We start from the raw sequence: 21250 nt of genomic DNA, 5'->3' as shown, positions 1-21250 counted from the left end.
CCCAAGGGGGTCAGCAAAGTGCTGCCACTAGGCACCACCAGATCGCCAAGAAAACCAGAAAAGCCAGCTGGAGCACAGGGCAGTGACCCGCCAAGGTCGGAGGGGCGGGGCCAAGGCCGGAGAGGTGGGGCCAAGGCCGGAGGGGTGGGGCTGTTTCAGGAGAGGGGGCCCCACAGGGGTGAGGGGCCCGGTGGGCCCTCCCCACACCAAGTGCTTTCTTCCTGTGCCTCCTCCCGCCCCTGGAGCCACACTGCTGGCCTTCAGACTTCCCCAGACCATGGGGCAGGGAGGGGAAGACCCCCTCGTGGAGCTGGGGGAGGACAAGGACTCTTGTACACTCAGGCAGGCTGATAACAGCCCCAGGCGAGAGCCGGGGACCAGACCGTCACCCTGGGCTGGAGTCAAGCTCTGGGGCCCAGCTTCGCTCAGCTCGTTTCTTATTGGCTGGGGCCCTTAGGCAAATCCCTAATTTTTCTCATCTGTAAAGTAAGGGGAAAGTCTTGTCTGTGTGTGAAGATTAAATGAGATACTGTATGTAAAACGTCCTGCAAGCAGTTGACTGTCATTTACCGGGGAAGTGTGCTCGAAGGACATTTAGGGGATTCACACTTCTCCACTTTGCTCGGGAGTCAGGTGACCAGTCAGGTGACCTGCTGACGTCCCCAGGTCCTGCGGTGAAGTGTCGGGGACAGGCCCGGCCCCAGGCCTGCACAGAGGAAGGGTGGACCCCGGCCCCTCTCCCCGGTCTCCAGACCTTGGATGAGAGTTCCAGAACTTCAGATGCTCCTGAGTAGCTAGTAGGAGCTCACCTGTTTCTACCCCCCAACTCCAGTCCCGGAGATATTGAAAAGTTAGAAACAGGTCCATCGATGCAACAAACATCCATTAGGTGTCTGCTCGGTGCAAACTCTGAGTCCAGCTCCTAAGGAGCAGGGAAGGAGCAGCTAGAAAGGAGAAGATGCGATTTATAAAAAATAAGCCTATGGGAGCCCCGCAGAGGGATCAGAGAGTTCTGATGTGCAGAACCAGGAAGGAAGGCTTCCTGGAAGAGGGGGCCGTTAAGGTTCACCCCAGACCTAGGTGACACCGAACAGTCCCATCCATCCCCACTCACGAGTCAAGAGAACCCCCGGGAAGGACTGCTTATGCAGACCCGGCCCATCCTGGGGGGCCCCAGAGACCCGCAGGGCGGTGGCGTGCTCGGGGCCAGCCAGGACAAAGAGGGACAACTTCTGAGGAGAAGGATTTATCTCTTTTGGCTTCATTAACTGTTCCTAAGGAAAAGAAGTTAGTGAGATCCCAATCAATCGTTTTTTTAACAAGAATTTTTTTTTTAATTTTAAAAAATGTTTTCTTGACAGAGACCATGGAGATAAAAAATAGCTCACCTGCCACAGAGAGAGGTCCCATAAGGAGCTCGGCCCAGGTCCCCCGCAGCCTCTGTGGGAGGCAGCCCTGCTTGGGGGCGTCGCGGGCTAGCGGAAGGACCTCGGGCACAGGCGGCCTCGCTGTCCAGCTCAGAGCTGTCACTACCAGCAGCTTAGTCCCCTCCCACCCCTTTCTGCCTGGCCCAGCAGCTGCTCAGCCGCCCACCGGCCAAACGCTACTTCAGATAAACAGGAAAGGGATTAGGAGTTAGGGGAAGAGCCCTTGAAACTTTCAGCTCCCTGTCTGGAAACAAGGGGGGCCAGGAACAAAAAGTGCGAGCCATTTCTAAGAACTGAATGTGGAGTCACGTTGGCAAATAAATCACAGGCGGGTGCCGGCGGCGGGAAACACCTTCTCCTGCCGGGCCCGGGAGAGCGGTGTGGAGTTAAAATATTGCATTTTTTCACAGAAGATTAAAATGTGGGGAGGTGAACTTTGGAGGGTACGGAAGGTGAGGAAGAGGAGAGAACCAAGTGACCTTAAAGAAATGGGGAGCTGTGCGGTAAGGGACCCCAAATGTGACCGCAGCACCGGACGGGAGTCCCTGGACGGCGTGTCCAGGCGGCCGGGCGAGCCCCGGCTGCCATCACCTCTGTGGGCCTCGCTGTGCCGGCTTCTCCACCTGCGAAGGCGACGTCACACCTGCCTCAGGGCACAGCGTGAGGCCCGGACGAGCGGCTCCCACACGTTTACCGCTGCCATGGCCTGCGGCGCTGCGTCCACGTTTTGCTGATATTTTTAATGAACGGAACAAATTCAGTTAAAACTGTGAGAGTTGCAACATTCCAATGATCATAACTACAGAAAAATTGTTGGCAATCAAAAAAAGTTTGAACTCGATCTGTAAAATTAAATTAATTTGAGCGTTTTAAAACTTCGCTTAGATATTTTGCAGAGGTGTGTATCGAGGTAGCTAAGATTTGTCTTTTTTTTAATTATACTTTGACATTCAAAATGTTTCAAAGCTGTATTAGAAAAATATTTTTGCGAGACATGGAAAAACGTTCTTTGATTTCCTTCAGTATATTTAGTGATTAACGAATCGAAACAATCATTTAGAGCTCTTTTTGTTAGCGATTCAACTTTGGAACGAAAAAGGCTCTACTCTTCCCATCCCAAGTTTCACATCAGAGGCAGCATCTCACTCACCACCCGTGCTTGGACGGCCCGTCAGCTTTGAGTGGTGTTTCCATTTTTAAATGATTGAAAAGAAATAAAAGAAAAATGTTTGTGACATGTAAAAAATCATAAGAAATGAAAACTGCCTTGTCCATAAATAAAATTTTATTGGACCACAACCTGGCTTGTTTGTTCACACGTGGTCTGTGGCTGCTTTTGAGACACGGCCAGAGGGGACCAGCTGTGACGAAGACTGTAAGACTGTACAGCCCATGGAGCCTGACTCGTTCAGGACTTGGCCCTCTGCTGAGAAGTGGCTAACTGGCTGCGGCCGGCGTGTCCCCTCCGGGCTGGCCTTGGGCCCTGTGGCCATGGGAGGTGGATGAACGCTCGATGACTGACAGACCCCACTGCTCTCAGTTATTACAGAAACCAGGGAGGCCTGCCCCTGCTGGCGAGTCCCCACCGCAGCCCCATGGGACAGCGTGGGACAATAAATGGAGACGGATGGTCTGTCTGGAGAGTGACGCTGTCTTCCGTTTGGCTGACCCCTTCCCAGCTGTGCAGGACAGAGTGAATGGCCTCCAACAGGCCCTGGGCACCAGGGACTGCAGGTCCCCTTCTGCCTCCCTCCCCCGACCCAGGCAGGAAGGACAAAGGAAAACCCCACGTGGCCGTAGGGTCGTCGGCCTCCAGCTTCACACGACACAGGCCCGGCAGGGGCCCAGCTGAAGCCTCAGAGCTGATGGACGTGCCTCTGATTACTCAGCGGACCCTCCCACGGTGGGACCGGTTCTGGCGAGACGCTGCGGACCTCCAAGGGCCTCCCCGCGGGACCCGCGCCACAGACACACCTGTCCCGGTCGCAATTCGGCCTCCGCCTCCATCAGCTCTGTCTTTATATATGAGATGTAGGAAGTCACAGCGTTAAACACACAGCCCGGGACGCACGCTGGCCGGGAAGTGGCCGAGGGCGACGGTCGTAGGTGGATCGTGTTCCTCCAACGCGGATGTCAGAGTCCGAACCCCTCGCACCTGTCTACATGAGCAACGTCCAGACCCGTAAAGAATTTTTATGAGTTTATTTGAGCCAAACTGATGACAATTGCTGGGAAGCAAAATCTCAACGGATCGAGAAAATGCCCCAGAGAATGTCGGTTTGCAGCTTATCAGAATCACGGGAGGAGATGCGAGGAGGGGTCCGTGACGTCATGGGTGGGTTAGGGGCGGGAGGAAGCAAAGCAGGGCCATCTCTGGGACTGGATAAGAAGCAGAGCAGACGGACACACACTTCTACGTGGGCGGGTGCAGGGTAGATGGTGACTGACATTCGCAGCACAGAGAGGTGGCATTTGGGGAGCAGCAGTGAGGGGTCCGGGGAAGGGGAGCCCTCTGACGGTTCAGAGGTGAGTTATCTTAGGTGCACAGACAACAGATGGGCTCACTGAAGGTAAAGACTGACCTTTGTCAAGGAACTCACAGGCCCAGGATGTGACGACCCCCCATGACCCACTGTTAATTAGGGATCTGTATGCTCAGACCACCCCGTGTGGTTACTCTCGGTCTCTGAGTTTGGGGGCCCACCAGGCACCCTGCCCCGAGCCTGTCAGGTTGAGTGTGAAGCCCCTTTTCCATCCTCCGAATGTGACAGATGGCATTTGGAGATAGAGCTTCTGAAGAGGTAACAGGTTAAATGAGGTCACGAGGCAGCCCTGCTTTGACATGACTGGTGTCCTTATCAAGAGGGATGAGGACACAGACACACAGAGGGGGCCACGTGAGGACACAGAGACGAGGCGCCATCTCTGAGCTGAGGAGCGGGGCTCAGAGGGAACTGTTCCCCCGACACCTTGGCCTCAGGCTTCCGGACTCCAGGACTGTGGCAAAGCCGCCCGTCTGTGGCCCCCACACACTGAACCACTGACTGCAGCAGGCCTGGCAAAGGCCGCCCTAGTGCTGGGGGAGCATCTCAACTCAGTGCACAGGCCTGGCTGGTGGCTTGCGTGAGCCTCACGACAGGCCTGAAAGGCAGGTCGAGGGGCGTCCCAGGCACAGAGTCCCTGATCCAAACCGATGGGCTCGAACTTCAGAATTCCTCGGATTTAGGAAGAACACGCGTCAGCTGACACCCCGACAGGTCCGGGAGGGCAGCCGCGACCGGACACAGTGGCATTCGGAAGCGAGGCACGGCGCGTGCATGCTGTGGGCGGGGGGGGGGGGCAGCCCATCCCCTGCCAGAGGCCGTTCAGCCTGACGGTCATGGGGCACGAGACCAGAAGGCAGAGGAAACAACCCGACCTCGTACAAGTGGAACCATATCGTGTGTGTCCTTCCGTGACTGGATTGTTTCAGTCGGCATCAAGCCCTCGAGGTCCGTCCCGGCCGTAGTCTGGGGCAGCCACCCTTCCTTTCAAGGCTGAGTGATAGTCCATTGTGCGAATAGATCCCTCTTTGCTCATCCGTTCACCCGTCAGTGGGTGGCATCTGGCTTTTACCTGTTGCGAATGATGCTGCTGTGAACGCAGGTGCACAGACATCTCAGATCCGGGCTTTCCCGTTGTTCTGAGCGTACGCCCGAAGCGGACTTGCTGGACCGGCCGGTGATGCTGGGTTTAATTTTCTGAGGAGCCGCCGCTTTTCACAGTGGCCACATTCCCGTCAGCAAAACTCCAGGCTGTCAGCTTCTCCATAGCCTGTCATCATTTGTCATTTTCTGATCTGGGTTTTTTTTTTTTAATTTTTATTTTTTGATCTTGTCATTTGACAGTAGCGCGTGGTCCTAATAAGCCTCTTTTTAAACATGAAACATTGAAAGTTATATCAAATACTGAAATTAAATTTCAACTGTTAAAACAAAACCAATTTTACAACTATTTAATAGTTTGCAGTTCGCGGAATACTTTGAGATACGTTATCTGATTTTATCTTGGTAACGCCAGTAAAAAGGTTTTGTCATTATCCAGTTTTACAGATGAGGAAACTGAGGGTCAGCGAAAGAGACAAACTAGATGACACAGCTCAGACTCGAATCCTTCCTTCGCGCTCCTTACGAGGGTACCATCACCACCTGACGGGTTTTTAAATCTCTTCCCGGGTCAGAGTCTCACCGTACCCGGGTGTCAACCTCAGGGACCTTCGAGCTGCAAGTCCCGCTTCTAACTCCCACCTGCAGGCTCCATCGTGACCTCACACCCTCCTCCAGCTGTGAGGCCAGGGCACTCAGCCTGCGGAATGGGTGAGCGCTCCAACCTCAGAGGCGGCAGACGGGGCTGGAGTCTGACTGTGGCTTTCGGGCTGTGTGGCCTTGGACACAATTTCAACCGCTCTGACCTGACCCTCTGTGCCCTCGGCAGCCGAACCCGGATAATGAACCCGGATAATGAGGCGAGGTGATGTCACTGTTCCGGCACAAGGCAAATGCCAGCGCCCGCTACTGCACTCAGTGTCACCCCGGCACTGCTCATGCAGCCCTCCCTGCGTGTGGTCCCCCAACGCCACCTGGCACAGCCCCAGCGGAGAACCCAGCAGCATCTCTGTCCCTGCAGAGGTCACATGCTTGGCCGAACTCAGCCCTGCCGGGGTGGCCTCGGCCTGGAGGCGGCCCCCACGCTGTGGCACGGCCTCTCTCAGAGCTCACCACCCTCCCCACACGCTGCCCACCCTCCCCCTTCTCCACCACAGAAACCGAAGCGAACCCCTCACGGTACCCCCAGCACGGCTTTTGCGCCCACGTCCCCCCTCCCCTCAGGCCCAGTCCTGTGCCCAGAGTCCACACACCCCACACCCCAGTGCCGTGCCCAGGGACACCGCCACCTGGGGCTGGAGACGGCGGGGCAGAAGCCTGTGATCTGGTGGTCCACTCAGAGTGACCTCAGAAAGGACAGTGAACCTTCACAGTGTTTGGTGAAAGTCACAGGAACTTTGTACCCTGTAAAACCGTATGCAAATCTCAGCTGTTATCACAGACCAGCTGTCTTCTTGTAGGCGACACCGTTTCCCTGGACTGTAGTTTGCTAAAGGCGGCCGCGCCTTTTGCACGGGAGCTAAGGGACTCCCCACCATCCTGTTTCCGGGTGGCCGTGCACGTGAACTCATAGCGCGGGCCACAGCACTGGTCGGCCTCGCTTGTCCGAGGTGCACGGAAGACAAGTACCCAGACCTCCCGCACGTGGCCGCAGGAGCATCCTGGCAGGGCAGGTCTCGTGGAGACCTCGGCCGCTCGTGGGTCCACAGACGCCGGGCTCTGACTTGGCAGCGCTCTGCCCCCCCACACCCCCTGGGCGGTGAGCCCAGCGCCAGGCAGTCAGGCTGTGGCCGCTCTTATCAGGAGTGACTGGCACGGCTCTCTCCGTAAACAGCGGGGGAGGAAGGGAGGAGAAAGCCTGAAATACCTGCTTTCCTCTACCAGACCACCTACAGGCGAGTCTGTCACGACTCTGGGCGGCTGGAGTGTGTCAGCGGCTCTCGGGTCTGCACGGTTTTCCTGGAGGGGTCGTGCCCCCACCCCCCACCCCACTGTTCACTGACTCCTCCTGGTCCTTTCCATTTCCTGGCGAAATACTTTCCCGACAGTTTGGGTTAGAGATGGGTTAGAGAAAGGTGGCTTTTACTACAAAGCCGGGGACACCAGTACTTACATGGTGGCCCGCGTGGCTGCAGCAGGCCACCAGAGTGAGCAGGCTCATGGCCTCTGCTTCCAGGCCTTACCTGAAGCCAGGTGGGTGATGAGCAGAGCTGGGAGGAGGTTGGCAGCTGTGTGGACCAGGGGTCACGCCAAGCTTCGCATCCCAGGGGCAGGGGAAGGACTCATTAGGTGTTTTAGATGGGAATTTGTTTGAATTGCTGTCCATGCAGCCACAACAGGGAAGCTCTCAGCGGCCTCACCCCTTCCGCAGGGTCCGCTGCGGGGCGCCGTCCCCTGCTCGGCCGGCACCGGCGAGGACGCACCGACTCAGCAGGGCCTGGCGCGCGACGCCGCCGCCTGCGACGCGGGCGCACAGATAGGGGGGGCCCGAGCCCGGAGCCCGGAGCCCGGAGCCCGCCGTGGGGTCTGCGGGCCGCGCAGGCGCGCTGTGTGCGCACGATGCGGACAGGGTCGCGGGCCAGCAGCGGGGACACGCGTGCCCGTGCTGCACACCAAACGCGCCTCTTCTCCAGACCCTGGAAAGGAAGAAAAGCACCGCATTGGCGGCCCCGCTCCGCGGGCCCAGCGAGGTCCCACGCGTGGGGTTTGCGGGGCGACAGCGCCTGCTCGCTCCCTGCCCCGCAGAGCGCGTCGTGCGCACGGCCTCCCCTCGCCATCCGCCTGATGCGGGGACCCCCGCCAGGGCCCAGAGCCCCCCTCCTGTGGTAGTAAAGACAGAGAGAAAAGGGTCCCTGGTCCCTGGTGCGACACAGCTGCTTCGGGCCCAGCAGTGGCTGAGGTCTCCATACGACGTCACTCCCAGTTCGCCCAGAACGGCCCGGGGCGTCTGCAGGGCGGTGTCACCCGCAGAGGTCGCCGCGCCCCCCGCACCCCGCGCTGCTCGCGGCCTCGTGCGAGCCCATGCGGCGTATGTAATGCCCGTGCTCCAGGGGGACATTCCACCTGCATTTGACTTTCTAAAAGCGACAATGCCGACTGCCCGGCTAGCTGACTTTGCCTCTGAAGATCGCTGTTCTCCGATGTCTGTTTTTCTGTGACTCACAAGTGTCACCCGGCGGGTTTGCTGGCTCACATTAATCCCCAACCGGTTTTTCCTCATGTCAACCCCCCTCGGGCTGGGAATACTTGTCACTGGTGCATGTGGCTTTCTCTCCCCATGTACCTTCCTAAAAGCCCTCTCCCTGCCCCACGGACGGATTATGAGAGAGAAGCTGGGGGGCAGCTGGTCCCCACCGGGCTGACCTGGCCAGTGCGCTGGGCCTTGGGACTGGACGGGCTTCATTAATTGCCCCGGAGCCAAATGAAACGGCAGAAGAAAATGTCACCAAGGGCGCTAAAACACAGCAGCCAACCCTTATCTGAGGTTTCGTTTTCTGCGGTTTCAGTTACCCTCGGTCAATTTCAGCCAGAAAATAGTAAATGGAAAATTCTCGAGATAAACGATTTGTAAGTTTCGAATTGCAGGCCGTTCTGAGTAGCGCGATGGAATCTCGCTCCGTCCGGCTGGGACATGAATCCGCCCTTTGTCCAGTGTCTCCACGCTGGCCGTACAGGGCAGGGAGATATTCTGAGAGATGGAGAGGCCACACTCACACGACTCCTGCTGAGGTCCATTATCACGATTGTTCTATTTTATTATCGGTTATTGTTAATCTCTTACTGTGCCTAAATTACAAATTAACGTCACCGAGGTGTGTTTGTAGGACAGGCCTTGGTATGACCTGCAGTTCCAGGCTTCCACTGGGGGCCTTGGAACGTGTCCCCGGATGAGGGTGACTGTACAAAGCCTTCTCTTTTCTCCCACGGCCTCTCAGTCAACCTGTCATGGCAGTTCTTATTTGCCACTAAGTGTGCTGCGCCCTTGGCCAGGACACTCACAGGGCGTTTCAGGGCCCTGCCCACGACTCTGCGTGCCGCTACCTCGTTGCCAACTTCTCTGTCCTTATGAACACTGAGCAGAGGTGCCAGGCCCTGGCTGGGAGCAGCGAAGTCCAGCAGACGTCCTGGCTTCCCGCAGGCCCGCCACCTCAACTCCACATACAGGGGACCCCAGGGGTACTGCAGCCTCCGGAGCAGGACATGCCAGGGACCTGGATCCGGGGCGTAGGAGTTGCTTGCCCCTACCCCGACCAGCCATGACACTAGCCGAGGTGCTGCCTTCAGGGGAGGGGAGTGGACGGTGCTGCCACGGGCCGCACGCCCACTGCACCTGCCAGAACCCGCTCCGGGGCACCAAGCCCTGGTGTGCGTCCACTGTCTCACAGGACTTCACCTCAAAACTCAAAGTCAAAGATAAAATTATTAACCAAGTCAAGACAGCAAAGACAGGGCACGGAGCTCCGGGCACGGGGTCTTCTGTACTCCCGCCCCTGCCCAGGGCGGGCTGGCCCTCTGCTGAGCTCAGAAGCAAATCCCTTAGACAAGAGGACAGAAGCTCGGCGGGCGGGCGTGGGCCACCCAGCAGGGAGCCCACGGCAGCCTGCAGCCAGCTGTCGGAGCAAGTCCGCATGCAATGGGATATTACTCAGGCATAAAAAATACCGAAATCCTGTCATTCGCAGCAACATGGATGCAACTAGAGGGTATCGCACTAAGTGAAATGAGTCAGACAGAGAAAGACAAAGACCGCGCGATCTCACTGACACACGGATTACAAAAAATCGAAACAAATGAACAAACAGAACAAAACGAAAACAGACTCATAGAAACAAAGAGTGAACGCGGCAGCTGGGGGGAGGGCGATGGGCGGGGTGGGGAAGGGGAACGAGGCCGGTAAGAGTGTGTGACCGCACGGGGACAGATGGGCGCCGCTTAGTGTGGCGAGCACGTCGTGAGACACGTAAATGTGAACTCGCTGTGCCGGACACCTGAAACTAACAAACGCCGAGTACACTTTACTAGAAAATAGGAGAATAAAAATGTTTTTTAATGGAGCAGACTGTGTGCACATAGCATGGGTGTTCCTTCTAAGCAAGACGTGCGACCTGGAAGGAAAGACCAGGAAGAAATGGCCACGAAAAAAGACCAGGCCTATTTGATCAAATAAAAATAACAGAGTTCTGTATGATTAAAAAAATAAACTGAGATAATAATCTACTGGGGAAAAATATTTTCAATACTCATAGCAGAAAAAGGTTAAGAATGCCTAATACTCAAAGAATTTCCACAAAGTGATGAGAAAAAGACACGTTTGCTCAGAAAACTTTGAAAGGGTGCACACAGACACACATCGAAGAAACACGAACGGTTGGCAACCACAGGAAAAGATGCTCAACCTTCCTGAAATGCAAAACAAAGGGACAAGTGACAATACCATGCAAATGACATACGCTTAAAAAAGCGTGAAAGAATAACACCTAACAGACAGTGGGGTACGTCCGGGGCCGTCCACACCCAGCCCTGCCCCCCGCCCCCCGCCGACTCTCACTGCATTCAGGATGCACTTCGCCCCCACAGAAGGAAAGTTCGGTGGAGAGTTAGCGTCAGCATGTCCCGTCACCCATTTGAATAGTCAGACCTACCTGGAGTAACACGGTTGGTTGATGGGCACACCTTGTCACCAGGAGTCTGGCTGCTGCACCTGCTGTGTCCTCCGCCAGCACGAGGGTATAGGCGGCCACCTCTCTTCATCGGGCAGGTGTATGCCAGGCGTGCTCTGCCGGGCAGCCTCAGAGCATCCTGCCCCAGGTTAACCCACTCGGCGGGCTCCAAGGTAAGACTCCCCACAGCATAGAGGTACTTGCCAGCTCCCCGCCACCTTGTCCCCGGGCGTGGCTTCGGGGCCTGCGTTGACCCACGGACAGCAACAGGCATGGCGCACACAGGCTTGCTAAGCCCCTGCACCCCGGAGCACCCTCGGTCGGCACGCACACTCGCGAAGTCAGTCTCCAGGCTGTGACGAGACTCGGGCTGGACTCAGGCACGGGGGGTTCTGTAGGGTCCATCCCGGTGGAGCTCCCAGCTGCACGGGACTTCAGCAGAGCTGCAGTCTCCTGGTCCCCTCTACCACCATTTTTGTAAGAAAACGTTTCATCGTTTTACCTAAACAATTATTCACCTAACTAGCAATTCGTCCCCTTCTACTTTCTACATTTTGAAAGAGAAACACTTGACTTCCGGCAGCGCCCAGTCAGTCTGGGGGAAGGTGAGGTCATTGGGATTAGGGGCCTGGCGACGGGACACTCACTTTGGGTGAGCTCGCGGACACACAGGACCAATTTTAAAAATTATCGAAGGTCACCATAAAGACAGAACTACTCACATAAAGGCCCTACCTCCATTCTCATCTCCCAGATCCTGAAATAAAGTGACAAAGGAGGTAAATTGCGTACATCAGATATGTGTGTAGAAATCCACTTATCAGTGACTCTCTGGTTTTGATCCGTAATGAGCAGTAACAGCCGTGTGCAGCTTTGCTGGGTTTGTGGTCCGGCCTGAGATTTCATTCAGAATGAGAGTTAGGGACATGAAGGAATAGGATCTGAGTGGAGGGAGAAGTTTGGGGGTTCAGAGACAGTTTGTGTGTGATTTTATCGCTCTTTTACCAACGAAAGCTTTGATGAATAAATGAGCATTTCCGTGGTCATCGCTACGGTTGGTGACGTAGAAACCAGAGGTCGGAGTCCCTAACGAGTACCTCTCTGGACACTCGAGCTGACTCAGTGGAATCAGGGCTCGGTGCGGACGAAGGCCGTAGCCTGGCCGCAGAGGCGCCTGGGGACAGAGTGGACAGGCCTGTCCTGACGGATGCCAGGAGCAGTCAGCCCTGACGTCACCCGCTTGAGGCCAGAGGGTAGAAACAGGGCGGCATCTGGGGCTCGGGACAGTCCTGTCCCGAGGGCCACATTCCTTGGAGCCCCTGGTGAGGGGCATGTCCAGGCAACACGATGAGAAGACTGACCACAGAACCCAAGATGCGCACTGGGCACATGATGCCCTGGAGACAGGCGCCCTGCACCCTGCTGGTCGTCACGGTGCAGCTGTCTGGCTCAGGGCGCCCCGACCTCTACGCCACCCTCGGCCGCCAGAGCTTGGATGCACGCCCCGCGCACACGCGTGTGTTCTCACTGGGGACAAAGCACCCGGCTCCAAGGCTGTGCTGGTTACCGGCAAGGAGACTGGGGCCCAGGTTAGAGACCTCCCATCCCGCCACACCCCACGTCTGAGCCCCTTCGCTGGAGAACAGCGAGCGGGGACAGCAGCCCACCCCTGACGGACCAGAGCCACAGCCCTTCTGCCAGGCCCGGAATTTTTGAAACCCCACAGCGGACAAGCTGCATCCCCGAGGCCTCGGGGCACGTCCTTCGTCCTTCGTCCTTCGTGGAAAAGGCACGCGCGGTCACACCGCGGGCCAGGACTTATTTTATGCCACCCCTTCCACCGCGTTTGCAAGGACAGTGTCACCGTCACTCACACGTGGAAGCAGGAAGGCACAGCCCCATGAGGAGGCTGGGGGACGGCCCGGCTCGGGGTGGCAGGGGCTTCCCTCGAGGCTTTCGAGCACGGGGACATCACAAAAGGCTCCCACACGGGAGCCGGCTGTGCTCAAGCTCCGGCCAGCCCGTGCCAGAGGGGCCGGGGCGACCGGCATTTTCTAAAGCGCAGCTCAGAGAGTCTCTCCGACAGCGGCACCCGAGCACACACGTGAGAACTTTTCTGCCCAAATCTCTATTTTGACAAAGAAATAAACCGGCAGGACGCGCGCTCCTTCCGAGCTCTGTGGGACGTGGGGGCGCGCCCTGCTGTCGCACTTAGATGTCACGTCCCCAGCACCCCGGCGCTGAGGCGAGCTGGGCTACGAATAAACCGCCGCAGCGAAGCTCCTCCCTAAGGCTCCCCCGCGGCCCGTCGCCCCTCCCGGGGGAACCACAGCCACCCGCCCGCGGCCGCACGCATGACGCTCCCCTAGGCTCTGTATTCTAGCTTAAAAATTAATTTGCACCGTCCTCCCGACATCTGCTTAAATATAAAAGGCCGGGAGCGGGGACTCGGGTTGGGAGAGCAGGTGGGGAGACGTCCCACAGGGGCACGCAAGCCCGGAGCACCCCAGTGGGTCTGGCCGGGCGTTCCCACAAACGAAGTCACTTCACTCACTCGGGTCATAACTAGATGCTTCAGGAAGTGGTGACCGATGTCAGTTTCAGTGGATTGAAAAATAGATAGTAAACAGTCGATGTGTTTTCGTTTTTAGACAAAATTGGTTGATTTTATTTACTAACAGGAATAAAAGCAGCCCCTAGCCTGAAGTATAATCTAGTCTTTTACTTTTTCTATGGGAAAACACAAACTGGCCTTTTTTAAACAAAAAAGATGGCACGGGACCCACAGAGAGATGAGCGTCTCCTTCCCACCGGCTCTGCGGTTTTCCGTCGTGTGGTTTGGTGAATCTGCTCCATCCACTGCAAGCTGGACCCTGCCATCTCTGAAGCACGTCCGTCACAGAGAACGGCCACTCTCTGATGTGACTCTTTGATTCTCCAAAAGATTAAGCTCAAAAACCGCCACCTTGAAACACAGGGATGTCTCACTGACACCTGGTTTTCTAACTGCCTAAGAGCAAAGACGTGGCTGAGCGAGGGAGCTGCGTCCTGCACACGCCCGGGACTCGTGGCCACAGTGGACGCCCACGGCCCTCTGACACGCGGCCTGCTCAGTCCCTAGAGACATTAACTGGTGGTTTTAACAGATTTTAACACCGGTTTTAAGAGCCGCTCACGTTTTGTTGTGAGATGGTCTCAAAAATGTGCTAAGATACAGTTAAAATCGTATCTAGGGTATAATCAAAAAGAAATCTGTTCAGGAAAAGTGTGGACGAAAAGAGGGAGCCGAGCGTCCCTCACACCCGGTTTTGTGGCCACGTTTTCTCCCATTCACGGTTCAAAAGTCTGAATGTGCGTGTGCGAGCGTGTGCACGAGTGTGAGTGTGTGTGAGCGTGTCTATGCATGTGTATGTGCGTGTGCGAGCATGTGTGTGCGTGAGCATGTGCGTGGGGGTGTGTGTGTCTGTGGGTGTGAGTGTGCATGTGCGGGTGCGTGCACGTGTCTGGGTGTGCGTGGGTGTGCAGTGTGTGTGAGCATGTGTGTGCGTGTGTACGAGAAGCATGTTTGGGCTGACTTAACACTGCTCGTGTCCCTGCAGAGGGGACACCGTCCGCGGGAGTTCGAGAGCCGCTCGCACGGGCTGCCTAGTGCTCCGCCCGCGGGCCACGGGCCCTGATGGCCAGCGTCCCCTGGTCGGAGCACGAGCCGCTGCGTGGGGGACAACGGGAGCACCGCCCGGCACGCGCGTGACCCGCGTGGCACCTTCGCATGGTGCCGACGTGACGGCCCCAGAACGCGAAGCCCGCTGGGTCTGCACAGCGCCAGGGGTTCGTGGGGGGATTCGTGGGTTGTTTCTAAACACTGTGCGACCAGGTATTAGGACGTGACGGAGGTGACCAGTTTGAGGTTTTATAAGCAGAGGTCTCTCCTTCTTCCTGATTTTTGCTCCTTAAAAGAAGAATGAAAAGCATGAGTTGCACAGCTAAGCGTGTCCTCCCCAGGGCCGGCCTGTGCGCCCGAAGCCACCAGGCCAGCTCCTCCCGCACACGAAACATGGCAGAGCGTCGCTCCCGACACCCAGGTGTGAGGTGTCTCTTTCCCGTTCGATGCAGATCCATCCAGAGGTCCAGAGCTCCAAGTTTCCAAGGTTATGAAAAATGCTCGACTTACTTCAAAAGCGTGTCACCTGAGCGCCTCAGCCCCGCACGCGAACGCACAGCAGGAAACGCAGACCCGAGCGGGGACCCGCCCAGGGACTCGGCGCCACGCGGGGCGGCCGCTCCGGCCAGCGCGGCTTCTCGCTCGCCGGCCTCGCGCGTCCGTCACACGAAGCAGCAGTACTTCTGCCACCAGGGCGTGGGAAGGGCTTCCATCGCGTCCGGAGTCCTGCGCTTAGCGTCCTGGGGCTGCTGCCGGGCGTCCGAGGCCTGCATGGCAGTGACGATGGCCGCGTCGAACACCTCCTTGAGGTTCTTCTGCGTCAGGGCCGAGCACTCGATGTAGCAGGCGGCTTTGACCTCCTGGGCGCACAGCTGGGCCGCCTCTTCGGGCACCGGCTTCTCCTTGCCCTTGTCCAGCTCGATGAGCACCTTGACGTCTTCCCGGAGATCCGACTGGGTCCCGACCAGGATGATCGGGGCCCTGGGACAGTGGCACCGGATCTCCGGCACCCACTTCTCGCCGACGTTCTGGAAGGAGGAGGGGCTGACGACACTGAAGCACAGCAGGAAGACGTTGGCGTTGGTGTAGCACAGAGGCCGGAGTCGGTCGAACTCGTCCTGCAACCAGGCAAAGCAGCCAGTTACTGTCACATCCACCCCCCCCCAGCAGCTGCCACCTTCATGCTTGTCCTGAAAGGCTCTGGCGGGCCTCGGAGCCCACCGGTGGCGGGGAGTGTGGGCACCCGAGGAGGGACGCTGCCGGTCACCAAGGGGGCCGGCACTCCCGGCCCCACAGCCTGCCCAGCGTTTTCGTCAGCGCTCGCGACCTCGTTGTACTCGGCACGGGAAAAGGACTCAGATCAGATGAGTCTCCGAAACGAAGCTGACCTCAGCCTCAGGCCAGAGTCGGGAGGCCACTGTCCTCGGCCACCCGGAGAACCTGTGCCTCCCGGCGGCACTTCCAATGCTGCTTCGAACATCCTCGCTCTGGCCCCACATACTTCATCGCCCTCCGCCCTCCTCCTCCTCCCTTCTCCCCGCCTCCTCTGTCGCTGCCGGGACCACAGGCCTCCACGCACGGGCTCTGGGCAGACGGAGGAGCAGAGAAGGCACAGCCACCCACGCGAAGGTGCAGAGAACTGGCTGGAACAAGTCGGAGCCGCCTGCACGGACCGGCCACCGCAGCCACTGCCGCAGCCGTCCACGGACAAAGACCCTCGCTGGACACCAGGCACCGAGCAGGGCCAGCGGCTCGAGGGGCAGGCGGACCCATCTGCCCCTTGTAGAAACGTGTGTCTCCAAACCAGGGTGTTTCTACAGAGAAGGCCCCGAGTCCCCCGCAGTCCCACACTCGGCTGCCACTGAACCCCCTCGTATGAGAACTCACGTCACCTCACTCCTAGTCTGTGGGCGCCAACCATCCTCAGGTGTAACGTGACAGCTAAGCTCCCAGTGGAAGGAAAAAGTTAAATGTCACCCAGGTCCTCGCGGCTCACTCGGCACGCTCTGGTTACTGCAAACCACTATTTACACACATGTCGCGGGGCACCCGGGCCTTGGCCTGGGAGTGGAGGGGAGGGGGCAGTAAGCACCCAACAGCTTTAAGGTCGGTCAGCGGCCACGCTCAGGAGTGAACATGGCATGTCCGAGTGCCACCGCCCCTCACTGACGTCTAAGCAAAAGTCGAACGCCAAGGCCTTAGGTTTCTCAGTGCCAGTCGAGGCCGAAATAAACAGCGACTCGAGCGGGGGCCGGGCCGGCTCTGAGGTCTGCCCCCGAAACGTCGCGTTCGCAGAGGCCACGAAGGAGGGAGCTCCAACCCGAGACCGGGCAGCGCCCTTGGCTGGTGGCGGGCGCCACCGCGGCTGGCTGTACCCTGGAGGCCAGGCTCGCGTCACCAACCGCGGACGGGCAGGCGCGGGGCCAGGCCTGTGACGGGGCTTGGGGACCTGGCTCCCTGGCCAGGGTGGGGGGCGGGGCGGGGTGCAGGGCCGTGGGAGCTTCCACCTGAGTGTGACCGGAGCCAGTGTTCAAGCCCCCTTCACTGTGTCACCCACGCGCCCACCCTCCCGAACGACCTGGCGCAGAAGCGATTCCCTGTCACCTGCATTCTCCAGCCCGCGTCACACGGCTTGTGCCCGCACCGGCGGAGGCCACACGGGGACGCTGAGTCATTGTACCTCCACCAGGGCGCAGGAGGTCTGCCTGGAGGACGGGGGGCGCCCAAGGGCTGGGCCAACACTCAGCGACGAGGGCAGGGGGCAAACCAAGCCCCTTGGAAGGCACTTCTCAGCTCGGGAGCGAGGGGGGCAGACGGGGACAGACGTGACGGCCACCGCGACCAGCTTTGCCCAGTCGGGACCGATACCGACTGACTCTCGGCAGCGGGGAACAGCGACTTTCTCTTACGAGCCGTGTGCTTTTTATAAATGGTCTTCGAAGCGGGTTTCCTGCCCATCTTTAGATAGGAGCCTCATTGCCTCAAGGTCAGGGACACGGCACTGCCTGGCACATCAGGCGGGAGGTGGAGTGAGTCTCAGTGGAAACTCCGCTGGAGACCAGAGGTGTCGTTTCCAATACGCCAAAGCCACCAGCGTGGCACCGAAACCCTTTTCTTCCCCAACGCAAACTTCTCGTGAAAATATTTGTGAAATGGTCCTCGTCCTTCCCTGACTTTTAAACAGACCATAACGAGGAAAATCGAACTCTTCCTTGATCGTTCCGGATCGTTTCTACGAATTTTTTTCTGGCAAGAGCCCTCGTCCTCCCTCAAAACTGCTCTGAGGTCTTCCTCCCAGACTCACCCGTCCTGCACTTGGAGCCGCCGATGCCACTTTCCCCCCGTATGTCACTTTACTGGTTTCTTTCTCAGCTTCTACCAGCTGGTTTGCCTTCCCTACCACGGCCTGCATGCTGGGGGGCAGGCCGGCGCCCACTCGGTCATTAAGGGGCGCCTCTAAGCCCCACTAAGTGCCAGGCGCTGTGCAGCCCGGGAGAGGGGACACGGCACAGCGGAGCCCGGCTTCTCCTCCCCGCAGGGGCCCTGCTGACCTGCCCTTGGCTTCTTGCGCCCTCGGCTCTGACTTCGCTCAGGCACTAAGCCACCCCTCTCCCAGGAGCAGGGACATCCGTCCTTCCCGAGGGGCCACTCCGCCTGCCCGTAAGACCAGAAAACGTGACCCCGGTAGGGAAATAGCCTCACTTTGTACAAAGCAACGAAGCTTTCACTCTCAACACCGGCCAGGCTCTCGAAGGACCGCGTGCTGGGCGGCCCTGTGTTCTGCTTGCTCTTTCCCGCTACAGGTGAGCAAACGGGGCGGGGTTTGGTTCTTCTGCCCCTGAGAGAGGGGAGCTGGGTGCCGTGGTGGCCGGGTCAGCACAGGGCAGAAGAGGCTGGCCGACCACTCACAGCTCTGTGGCCACCGCGAAGGCTGCCCGGCCTTGTGTCACCTTGAGGTTAAAGAAGGAAGCTGTGAATCAGCTACCCCAGGGCAGGCAAGTGACCCGGATGCTGAGGCTCGGATGCTGGAGGTGCCTGGGGACACCGGAAGCCCACTTCTTACAGCAAATGGTCATGGGACGGCACCTGGAAAAGTGAGCAAGCACGTCCACCTGCCTTTCTCTAATTCTGACTCTAACTCTAGCAAGTGCTGGCTCTCCAGTACTGGTAAAAACAGACAGACAGACAAACAAAAAAACAACCAAACAAAAAAAGCCCCTACACGCTTATTAACTGTCATTTGGCAAACTCGCGATGGCACCCTGGGGGGCGACTGGGTGACAAGCCCCCGGAGCTCTTCAGGGGTTGCTCCAAGGGGCCTCACGCTGTGTCCCTGCTTCACTCCGGGCCGTCCCGTCCAAGTACCTGGCTCCTCGCGCGACAGTCAGTGTTCATGATTCGCAAACACTGGGTCCCAGTTCTTCTCCTCCAGCTCGGGACAGCTCTGTCCACAGGGCCTCTGCCTCAGGGGACAGCGGCGGCCCTAGGGAGCCACACTACACTTAGGACAGGAAACACGACCGGCTTTCACGAACGCCACCTTTTTCCTTGAGTAAATTTCTTAAACATTTGGCTTGTTGACCTTTAATAAAATGATCATATATGACCAACTTACTTTGAGAAATGATTACAAAGCATCCTTGATCATTCTGAATAAAAACCAGAAAGTAAATAAGATCAGAAACTCCTGTGAGATAAGAACCGTTCTTGACCCCGGCCCCCCGCCCTGCCCACGCCAAGCCGGCCAATCCCGGTTTTATTAGTGCGGAGCCATCGCCGCCACCCCGGCCCCTGAGAGGGGCCCACGGCAGGGCTGGGGCTGCTCCGCCGGGCCTCAGAGTGACCCAGTTCCTGAGGGAGGTTACTGGAGCCCATTAGCAGGCTGTTTCCTGCCCCGGCTCTGAGAGCCACACGATACTGACCTGTCCCGCGGTGTCACAGAGCTGGAGTCTCACTGGCCGCCCATCCACAGAAACCACAGCTAAAAACAAGACCAAAACGACAATCAGGGGGTGTCTTCTAACCCCTTTGCAAAGAATACGAGTTTCCACCTGTACGGGCTGCCATTATCGCTCCAAACCCTTCAGCTCCTGTTCTGGGCCCCCCGGCGAAGTAAATGAGGACTCGCCCCAAACGAGGAGGCCCGAGCACTTGAGCGTAGCACCCTCAGGGCCGACAATTCACCCTAAACCTCTGAACCCTTTGAAGGCACCCCAGCAGGGCCCGCGCTTTCCTCCTAGCTGGGAAAATTTATTTTCCCATCACACTAGTTTCAAAAAACCTAAAAACATCACAGGGGTGGGGGGTGGCGGGGGGGACAAGTGGGAACCAACTTGCAGCTTTGAATCAGTGGGAAACCTCAAAAACAATTGTTTTCCCCCGGGAAACGTTGGGAGCCTTCGGGGTTTGTCGTAAAAGTGTAGCTTGTTTTCAGGACATGTGCAAACACTGGCTGCCTGCGTCGTCCTGTTTATAAAACAGGGCGCTGCTTATCTCTCCGCTCAGCTCGCAGGACAGAGGAGCAGACAGCAGCTCAGCAGGGCCCGCGAGCCCAGCTCTCCAGGGCCTGCGACAGGGCAGGCTGGAGGGCTCCGCTGGAATCAAACAGTTCTGTCTCCATATAACTTTCTAGATTGTTCATACGTGTTTATACTAGTCCGTTGAGACCCCCGCCCCACAAAGGAAAGCAACAGTGGCCCCCGCTACGAGCGCTCGGGGTTTTATCTAGGGCACCTTTGAGATGGGGGAAAGCAAGCCCCGCCATCGTGACTTTCTAAGAGGTCAAGAAGCCTGGTCCTTTTCGGGAGTGTGTTTCAGACCGGCTTCTGTGGGTTTCAATTCTTTCCGAAGTTTCAAAAAGACCCGAAAAGCATCAAGGTCAAGGGTCCTGATCTCTGTGTTCTACCAAAGCAAACAGCTCCCCACGGACGCGGGCTCTCAGTGGCCTAACGACACCGAAAAGATACCAAGAATCGGAACCGGAGGCCCAGGCGAGGCGGCGCGGGGTCCGCCGGCCGGGAGTGGGGGGGGTCAGCGCCGAGACGGCGACGCGCGGCGCTCCGGGCTCCGGGCGACGAGCCGGCAGCCTGTCCCCGCCGGCAGCGCGTCCCCGTCGTCTGCGCTTTTCCACTGTCCCCCGCCGTCCCCGCGGCTCTTTAAAGCGGAGATGCCCCCTTGCGAGAGGAGCCGCCGAAAGGAAGCGACCGACATCGAGGCCACAGGTAATGGCACCTGCGCCGGCAGCGTGGGCCCGACGCCACTGCTCGGCGCGGCAAAGTGCCCCGGCCACCCGGACGCCGGGTCCGGGTCTGCGGGCTGCTCCGTCGCGGGGTGGGGCGACTGCGCCTCGCGCCCCGGCCCCAGCCCCGCGCCCCGCCCTGCCCCGCGCCCGCGCCCGCGCCCCGCTCACCCGAGAAGTTGTCGAAGGCCGTGGGGATGTACTCGGTGGGGTAGCCGTTGGTGGTGTAGCTGACCACCAGGCTGGTCTTGCCCACGGCGCCGTCGCCGACCAGCACGCACTTGACGCCGCGCCCCCGGCCGCCCGGCGCCCCGGGCCCGCGCGCCCCGCGCCCCCCGCGCTCCCGGCGCGGCGGCACGGGCGGCGCCTCGCGGCGGCCGGCGAACGCGGGGTCCCCCTGCTGCTGCGGGGGCATCGCGGCGCGCGCTCCGTCCCCAGCCCCGCGCCGGGCGCCGCGGGTCCAGGCCGCACGGCGCGCAGACAAAGGCGGCCGCGCAGGGTCGCGCGCTGCGCTCCGGCGGCGCCACCGCCGGCCCGGGCTCGGCCCCGCGCGCGCCGAGGACAGCGGCCCGAGCGCGCCGGCCTCCCCCGGCGCTCGGCGGCACGGCGCGTGCGGGGCG

At 58.7% G+C, this 21250-nt stretch overlaps 1 protein-coding gene across 2 annotated transcripts; it reads right to left on the bottom strand.

The window, feature by feature from the left end:
• Positions 1 to 13361: 13361 nt before the first annotated feature.
• On the bottom strand, positions 13362 to 21045 carry RHOU (ras homolog family member U). 2 transcript variants are annotated; one of them, XM_039875737.1, is made up of 4 exons: positions 20802 to 21045; positions 19315 to 19373; positions 15013 to 15510; positions 13362 to 14981 (listed from the first exon to the last, which is right to left on the bottom strand). In XM_039875737.1, exons 1-3 carry the CDS (start codon positions 21043 to 21045, stop codon positions 15055 to 15057), a joined length of 759 nt encoding a protein of 252 aa, XP_039731671.1. In that variant the 3' UTR covers positions 13362 to 14981; positions 15013 to 15054. The 2 variants fall into 2 exon arrangements, with proteins under 2 accessions (XP_039731671.1, XP_039731670.1); XM_039875736.1 differs by having other exon boundaries at positions 13362 to 15510.
• Between the last annotated feature and the right edge of the window lie 205 nt (positions 21046 to 21250).

The sequence above is a fragment of the Pteropus medius genome, unplaced genomic scaffold (genome assembly GCF_902729225.1).
Source record: "Pteropus medius unplaced genomic scaffold, Ma_sr-lr_union100, whole genome shotgun sequence".
In the NCBI taxonomy this organism is placed as follows: domain Eukaryota; kingdom Metazoa; phylum Chordata; class Mammalia; order Chiroptera; family Pteropodidae; genus Pteropus; species Pteropus medius.
This window is presented reverse-complemented; position numbering and strand designations above follow the sequence as displayed.